Source organism: Oncorhynchus gorbuscha, linkage group LG13, assembly GCF_021184085.1.
Source record: "Oncorhynchus gorbuscha isolate QuinsamMale2020 ecotype Even-year linkage group LG13, OgorEven_v1.0, whole genome shotgun sequence".
Lineage (NCBI taxonomy): Eukaryota > Metazoa > Chordata > Actinopteri > Salmoniformes > Salmonidae > Oncorhynchus > Oncorhynchus gorbuscha.
The window spans coordinates 12,066,004-12,074,852 of record NC_060185.1 but is presented as its reverse complement, the minus strand read 5'-3'; the positions used below and the strand labels follow the sequence as shown (position 1 = coordinate 12,074,852).

The window sequence follows — 8,849 nt, the reverse complement described above, 5'->3', positions numbered from 1 at the left end:
ATGTTCGCTTGGTAAGGGAGTCCACCAGATTAGAGGCAGTAGGGATGACCAGGGATGTTCTCAGTTTAGTGAGTCCTCCAGATCAGAGGCAGTAAGGATGACCACGGATGTTCTCTGTTTAGTGAGTCCTCCAGATCAGAGGCTGTAGGGAGGACCAGGGATGTTCTCTTGGTGAGTCCACCAGATCAGAGGCAGTAGGGATGACCAGGGATGTTCTCTTGGTGAGTCCACCAGATCAGAGGCTGTAGGGATGACCAGGGATGTTCTCTTGGTGAGTCCACCAGATCAGAGGCAGTAGGGATGACCAGGGATGTTCTCTTGGTGAGTCCACCAGATCAGAGGCTGTAGGGATGACCAGGGATGTTCTCTGTTTAGTGAGTCCACCAGATCAGAGGCAGTAGGGATGTTATCTTAATAAGTGTGTGAATTAGACCATGTTCCTGTCCTACTAAGCATTCAAAATGTAAAACTTTTGTGCTCTCAGGTGTCAGGGGAAATGTATGGAGTAAAAAGTACATTATTTTCTTTAGGAGTGCAGTGAAGTAAAACTAAAAGTTGTCAAAAATATAAAATAGTAAAGTACTGATACATTCTAAGTATTTATTTTGGGTATTTTTACACCACTGAGTATTTGGCCGTTTCAGCTTCCAGAGTCAATTCACTTTGAGACACAAGGTCCTCTGACTATGGAGTAACATTAGGCTCCTCTAGTCTATTATTGGCCTAGGCCAGGGGTGCTCAAGTACTATGTCAGAAGGTCCAATCACTCAATCTCCTAGGTGGCAAAGGTCCAGATGGAGATTGTAATTTATCGGCGTATTAACCAACCCCCCTCCCCGTAACCCACGCGACCCCAAACTGTTAACACACCCCTCTTTTGGTTAGTTTAGGCGTCTCATGCGAGTTAGATAAAGTATCGGGCAATACTGACCTCTACTGCATGACTAATATAGTTGTAGAAAGACTCCAAGAAGGACTTTAACGTGCCAGTCTCTCAGTGGAACAAAGAGGAATCGGAACAGAATCAATAATACTTAACATGAATCGTTGTTCACACACCAATGTGCAATAGACAGACTAAAACATTTCAGCCAACTGAACACTATACGATTTTACAATCTTATCAGTACCTAACAATAGTATACAAGTTCCTCTCATGTGACAGTCAAGCAAAGTCAGACTGAAAATATATTTTATTGACAAAAACATCAAATAAAAGGATTTCTATTTAACATTAAATTCCACAGCTCCTGTCACTAAAACAAACGTACATTAAAACCAAGAAAACTTGCCAATCCATTTAGACTGATATTTAAAGACAAATAGATTTTTATAACATTTTACAGTTTTACATGTTATAGTATCATGGAAAGACCTACAGCCTGAATATTTAGTGAAAGAAACCAATCAATTATATTTAAAAATAAGAAAAAATAAAATGACTAAAAATAATAGAAAAGGTGTTGTGTGGCTGAGGGTGGCTTTGTGGCACAGAACCAATCCAGTGTGAAAGTAACTTCCCCTTTACTGTCCAATCATGTCCATGTGTACTGAATGGGTCTCAAGCCAATCTCAAATTCACAAAAAAACATTTAAGATGATTTAAAATGTAAAATAAATGTGGTTGTGGATGAATATACTTCTACCAGATGCATTTGATTTAGTTTTTGCCCATTAAAAAAAAAGACAAAAGTTGAAAACCTACAAGGGCGAAGGAGTAGTGGTCTTCTTGAAGTATTCCTGCTTACCATCTTCCTGGTTACCATCACAGCCTATTCCCATGCTGCGTGGGTACGAATGCTGGCACCTAGCCCTACTTTGTGTCTACCCTTCATTTCAATTCAACCCCCCCCCCCCCCATCTCTCATGGTAATTCAATACTGATGACTTGGTCAGCCCCCCTTCATCTCTCATGGTAATTCAATACTGATGACTTGGTCAGCCCCCCTCCATCTCTCATGGTAATTCAATACTGATGACTTGGTCAGCCCCCCTCCATCTCTCATGGTAATTCAATACTGATGACTTGGTCAGCCCCCCTTCATCTCTCATGGTAATTCAATACTGATGACTTGGTCAGCCCCCCTCCATCTCTCATGGTAATTCAATACTGATGACTTGGTCAGCCCCCCTCCATCTCTCATGGTAATTCAATACTGATGACTTGGTCAGTGGTGTCATTTCTCTTGTCTCTTGATCGAGCTGCTGAACACAGAAATAAACCATGAGGAATGACTGGTATGGACCCAGGTAACAGATATGAAGTAGTCGTCTAGTGTTTAGGAGCGTTGGGCCCAAAACAAATCCATGAGCCAATTTGATGAAAAATATGTCGATGTGCCTTTGAGCAAGACACTTAACACTTAATTGCTCCTGTAAGTCGCTCCGGATAAGAGCGTCTGCTAAATGACTCAAACATCAATAATCTGTTCAACATAGTAACTACTACTACTACTACTACTACTACTACACGTGGCGTAGTTCAGTTTTAAACAATAATTAAAGCAGCCTGAGATGGTATCCCCTGTCCTCACAGACACTCCTCTGTACGCTGTGGGGACAGGGGATACCTCTGTACGCTGTGGGGACAGGGGATACCTCTGTACGCTGTGGGGACAGGGGATACCTCTGCTGTGGGGACGCTGTGGGGACAGGGGATACCTCTGTACGCTGTGGGGACAGGGGATACCTCTGTACGCTGTGGGGACAGGGGATACCTCTGTACGCTGTGGGGACAGGGGATACCTCTGTACGCTGTGGGGACAGGGGATACCTCTGTACGCTGTGGGGACAGGGGATACCTCTGTACGCTGTGGGGACAGGGGATACCTCTGTACGCTGTGGGGACAGGGGATACCTCTGTACGCCTGTGGGGGGACAGGGGATACCTCTGTGGGGACGCTGTGGGGACAGGGGATACCTCTGTACGCTGTGGGGACAGGGGATACCTCTGTACGCTGTGGGGACAGGGGGGATACCTCTGTACGCTGTGGGGACAGGGGATACCTCTGTACGCTGTGGGGACAGGGGATACCTCTGTACGCTGTGGGGACAGGGGATACCTCTGTACGCTGTGGGGACAGGGGATACCTCTGTACGCTGTGGGGACAGGGGGGATACTGTGGGGACTGTACGCTGTGGGGACAGGGGATACCTCTGTACGCTGTGGGGACGGGGATACCTGCTGGGGACAGGGGATACCTCTGTACGCTGTGGGGACAGGGGATACCTCTGTACGCTGTGGGGGGACAGGGGATACCTCTGTACGCTGTGGGGACAGGGGATACCTCTGTACGCTGTGGGGACAGGGGATACCTCTGTACGCTGTGGGGACAGGGGATACCTCTGTACGCTGTGGGGACAGGGGATACCTCTGTACGCTGTGGGGGGACAGGGGATACCTCTGTACGCTGTGGGGACAGGGCTGTGGGGACAGGGATACCTCTGTACGCTGTGGGGACAGGGGATACCTCTGTACGCTGTGGGGACAGGGGATACCTCTGTACGCTGTGGGGACAGGGGATACCTCTGTACGCTGTGGGGACAGGGGATACCTCTGTACGCTGTGGGGACAGGGGATACCTCTGTACGCTGTGGGGACAGGGGATACCTCTGTACGCTGTGGGGACAGGGGATACCTCTGTACGCTGTGGGGACAGGGGATACCTCTGTACGCTGTGGGGACAGGGGATACCTCTGTACGCTGTGGGGACAGGGGATACCTCTGTGTGGGGACAGGGATACCTGTGGGGACAGGGGCTGTGGGGATACCTCTGTACGCTGTGGGGACAGGGGGGATACCTCTGTACGCTGTGGGGACAGGGGATACCTCTGTACGCTGTGGGGACAGGGGGGGATACCTCTGTACGCTGTGGGGACAGGGGATACCTCTGTACGCTGTGGGGACAGGGGATACCTCTGTGGGGACAGGGGATACCTCTGTACGCTGTGGGGACGGGGATACTGTGGGGACAGGGGATACCTCTGTACGCTGTGGGGACAGGGGATACCTCTGGGGATACCTCTGTACGCTGTGGGGACAGGGGATACCTCTGTACGCTGTGGGGACAGGGGATACCTCTGTACGCTGTGGGGACAGGGGATACCTCTGTACGCTGTGGGGACAGGGGATACCTCTGTACGCTGTGGGGACAGGGGATACCTCTGTACGCTGTGGGGACAGGGGATACCTCTGTACGCTGTGGGGACTACCTCTGTACGCTGTGGGGACAGGGGATACCTCTGTACGCTGTGGGGACAGGGGATACCTCTGTACGCTGTGGGGACAGGGGATACCTCTGTACGCTGTGGGGACAGGGGACAGGGGGGATACCTCTGTGGGGACAGGGGATACGCTGTGGGGACAGGGGATACCTCTGTACGCTGTGGGGACAGGGGATACCTCTGTACGCTGTGGGGACAGGGGATACCTCTGTACGCTGTGGGGACAGGGTGATACCTCTGTACGCTGTGGGGACAGGGGATACCTCTGTACGCTGTGGGGACAGGGGATACCTCTGTACGCTGTGGGGACAGGGGATACCTCTCTGTGGGGACAGGGGATACCTCTGTACGCTGTGGGGACTGTGGGACAGGGGATACCTCTGTACGCTGTGGGGACAGGGGATACCTCTGTACGCTGTGGGGACAGGGGATACCTCTGTACGCTGTGGGGACAGGGATACCTCTGTACGCTGTGGGGACAGGGGATACCTCTGTACGCTGTGGGGACAGGGGATACCTCTGTACGCTGTGGGGACAGGGGATACCTCTGTACGCTGTGGGGACAGGGGATACCTCTGTACGCTGTGGGGACAGGGGATACCTCTGTACGCTGTGGGGACAGGGGATACCTCTGTACGCTGTGGGGACAGGGGATACCTCTGTACGCTGTGGGGACAGGGGATACCTCTGTACGCTGTGGGGACAGGGGATACCTCTGTACGCTGTGTACTGGTTAGGGGTTCTTACCTTTAGCCTTACAGCATTTCACCACCAGTGCAATGGTCACCAGCAGGAAGATAGAAACCACCAGTAAACTACACAACAGAATGAGCAAAGAGATGGACCACACTGGGTCTGGAGCTAGAGAGCAAGAGAGCGATGGATGGATGGAGGAGACAGATGGAGCGCGAGAGGATGGAGAGGAGGAAGAGATGGAGAGGAATTGAGATCTACTGGTCATACAAACTGACACACTGTGTATACAGACACACACACACACCCCTTAGAAATAACATACAAACACTAAAAGGTGCCTTTATTTCTCACCTCTCACAGACATCCAGCTCCCATGTGATTCTCCCTGGTCTAGTTGTTTACACCGGTACCATCCTTCATCTGACTGCGTTGCTGCAGGGATGGTCATCTCTCCTGTTAGCTCAGTCTTAGTGAGGTAGCCATTGTCCATCCATTTATGAAACTCGGCACTGAGGTTTGATGGAGACTCCTGATATCTGCAGCGTAGAGTCACAGAATCTCCCTCAGTCACAGGAAGGGCAGGGCTTTCCAGGGCCACACCCTCTGTACAGCACCAATCACAGTACAGTACAGTTACAGTCTATCAGACTGAAGAAACAACTCGTCATCATATCATTGGTGGATGCTGGGTTATAATTCATCTTATTAAAGGGTTAGACTTACTAAGGGTCACTGTGATGTTGACGGCATTACTGTACTCTCCCGACTCAGACTCGCACCAGTACACGCCAGTGTCTGACCAGACATCTGTAGTTGTGAAGATGCATGTGGATCCTGTCACTGATCCCCAGTCAGTAGGACACTCCAATACGTTGGGTTCTTCCCATCGTAAGTACCTCTTCACTCTCCATCTATTAGAGTCCCCCTGCACGGCACAGCCCAGCGAGACGGACTCATTGTAAAAAAACTGAACTCTGTTGGGACTGACAGTCAGAGAGGCTGAAGGAGACTGACCTGAAACACACAGAAATACAGAGAGAGAAAGAGAGAAAGAGAGAGAAAGAGAGAGAGATGAGACTGAGGTCAGGGTGCAGACTGTGACACAGAGAAAGAGTGACTCACCTTCTACCCAGAGAAACTGGAGATCACTGAAGTGTGTGTAATAGACTGGGTCTCCTCTCTCAGCTCTACACACATATCTCTCTCTGTGACTCAGACCAACCAGGCTGAGAGAGTAGGAGCCTCCAGCCCCTCCGTCACTGTCCGGAAGCAGCTCTGGGAAGAAGTCCTTGTCTGGATAAGAGGGGAACCCTTCCCTGTAGGGTACAGCCTTGTACCAGGAGAACCTCCAGCCTGTGTACGAATCTCCAACCTCACAGTTCAGCGTTACTGAGTCTCCAGCATTCGCCCACCATGAAGGAGACATGGTCAGGTGAGGAGAAACCATCCCTGAAGTTTAGGGGAGATTATTTGTACCACAGTGATCTGTTGTCACAGTTTTTAAATAATTTTAAACTTGAATAGTCACCAAACATTCATATTGAAGTCACTTTATGAAGCCATTCTCATGTTCTGACACTACATCTAATATTACCTCACCACTTCTCGCTCTCAACAACGCAGACATGCACACTCACATGACACGGTTAGTGTGACGTGGTCACTGATGCTGGACCTCTGGGAGTTACTCCTCCGTACTCCCATACAGCTGTAGACACCATTATGAGACGGTTCAACGGGACCGAGACTGTATTCATTCTGACTAGAGGAGGAAACGAGGCCGTTGAGACCTCTGTACCACCAGTACTCCCAGTCAGTGACTCCGTCGTCCTGTATGTCACACCGGAGAGTGACGGTCTCTCCTTGGTATATCCCCGTCGGTGTCCGTTTAGGCTGCAGAGTTAAAACAGCTCTGGGCGGCTCTGGACAAACAGAGAAAATAAGCATCAATGAAACACAAACAGTCTTACTTTACAACACACAAACCCGTTATTATCATTAATCAAACCATAAAAACTAACTGAACACATTGAGTAACTACATGTGAGCTCACAAATGCACTTAAATGTTATTTATACTTAATTGTTTAACTGATCATGTTATAGTCAGAATGTATTCTGATAAAAAATAAAATTCAATAGTATTTTAGATGTATTTTTAGTGACCAAATGTCTTAGTTTGTTCTCTCTCTCATGAAGACACAATGTCCAGAAGTAAATAGGAAATGCTACTGGTGTGCGTCTTCATGGTGTCTACTGGTGTGCGTCTTCATGGTGTCTACTGGTGTGCGTCTTCATGGTGTCTACTGGTGTGCGTCTTCATGGTGTCTACTGGTGTGCGTCTTCATGGTGTCTACTGGTGTGCGTCTTCATGGTGTCTACTGGTGTGCGTCTTCATGGAGTCTACTGGTGTGCGTCTTCATGGAGTCTACTGGTGTGCGTCTTCATGGTGTCTACTGGTGTGCGTCTTCATGGTGTCTACTGGTGTGCGTCTTCATGGTGTCTACTGGTGTGCGTCTTCATGGTGTCTACTGGTGTGCGTCTTCATGGTGTCTACTGGTGTGGAGAGAAGAATGGGACTCACCTTGGCTTTGTTCATAGCAGGTGAGAGCACTCAGCACTAAAACACACACACAGAGAGAGAGAGAGAGAGAGAGAGAGAGAGAGAGAGAGAAGAGAAAACCCATCACGTCACACTATCACATAACAACCTAACCGCAGCAATTAAAGGGGCAATCCGGGATTTGAAAAAAAATCAAAAATGTTTTAATTAACAACTCGGGGATGGAGAAATGTAACACCTCAAATTCATAGACAAAGCCATGGCTGCAGGGACTGACCATCCATGAGATCAAATGATCTGCTGTTTGATCTGACAATTCATCTTGATAGTTGTACAGTCATCTCAAACAAAAACAGGAAGGACCTCGGCGTTACTCTGGACCCTGATCTCTCTTTTGACAAACATATCAAGAATACTTCAAGGGCAGCTTGTTTTCCCCATCTTCGTAACATTGCAAAAATCTAACTTTTTTCCCAATAATTTGATTAATTGATTGTTGACATTTACCTCGTTTACAAACAAACAATGGAGTAAAACAATATTATGTAAGTCGCTCTGGATAAGAGCGTCTGCTAAATGACTTAAATGTAAATGTAAATGGGCTCTGATTGGGTATAACAGTTGAACTAAGCTCATGAGGCCATTATCAGTTATAGCCTATTCTTCAAGAATCATTAGACAGCCTGTATGTCATTCATTTAAAAATGTTCCAATCCCAGAGGACCCCTATGCACAAATGCTTACACCAATATTGATAATTCAACCCTCCCTGGCATCTTTTTTTGGGTCCAAGGACAAAGTACAGCCATTGTAAGAGCCTGTCTGTCATGTAGGCTACATCTGAGTTAAGGATTGGTCTCTATATATTATGTTTAACTCACTTTTGTTAAAACAAAACAAAAACAGTTGTTGACACTGCAATGGGTATTACATTGATGTAGATTTACTGGACACACACACAAGCAAACACACAATACTCACAAAGAATTCCCCAGAGTGAGATGTGCTCCATGCTATCCTGCTTGACAACGTAAGTGTTGTGAAAGGTCATAGCACTCTAACAGGACTCCCAATTGCTTCCAATTACACCAGACCACGCCCCTTCCCTCCACACCTGTTCCCACTCACTAATCAACGTTCCTTTCAGTTCCCTTTATAAGCAGTATGATCCTTCCTACAGTTAGTATAGTTTTGATTGGTGAGGCCTTTGGGAAGCTACATCGTACCGGGGATGTAAGTGCCTACCATGTGCTGCCCTGTAGCCATAGCATATTCTACCCTGTAGCCATAGCAGCGTAGCCTAGTGATTAGAGCGTTGGACTAGTAACCGGAAGGTTGTGAGTTCAAACCCCTGAGCTGACAAGGTA

At 48.3% G+C, this 8,849-nt stretch overlaps 1 protein-coding gene across 4 annotated transcripts; it reads right to left on the bottom strand.

Moving 5' to 3' along the window:
- Nucleotides 1–1,963: 1,963 nt before the first annotated feature.
- LOC123994205 (Fc receptor-like protein 2) lies at nucleotides 1,964–8,585 on the bottom strand. 4 transcript variants are annotated; one of them, XM_046296736.1, is made up of 8 exons: nucleotides 8,464–8,585; nucleotides 7,504–7,539; nucleotides 6,558–6,842; nucleotides 6,043–6,369; nucleotides 5,644–5,934; nucleotides 5,272–5,523; nucleotides 4,972–5,085; nucleotides 1,966–2,205 (listed from the first exon to the last, which is right to left on the bottom strand). In XM_046296736.1, exons 1-8 carry the CDS (start codon nucleotides 8,531–8,533, stop codon nucleotides 2,141–2,143), a joined length of 1,440 nt encoding a protein of 479 aa, XP_046152692.1. In that variant the 5' UTR covers nucleotides 8,534–8,585; the 3' UTR covers nucleotides 1,966–2,140. The 4 variants fall into 4 exon arrangements, with proteins under 4 accessions (XP_046152695.1, XP_046152694.1, XP_046152692.1 ...); XM_046296737.1 differs by having other exon boundaries at nucleotides 1,966–2,202; XM_046296739.1 differs by lacking the exon at nucleotides 4,972–5,085 and having other exon boundaries at nucleotides 1,964–2,202.
- Between the last annotated feature and the right edge of the window lie 264 nt (nucleotides 8,586–8,849).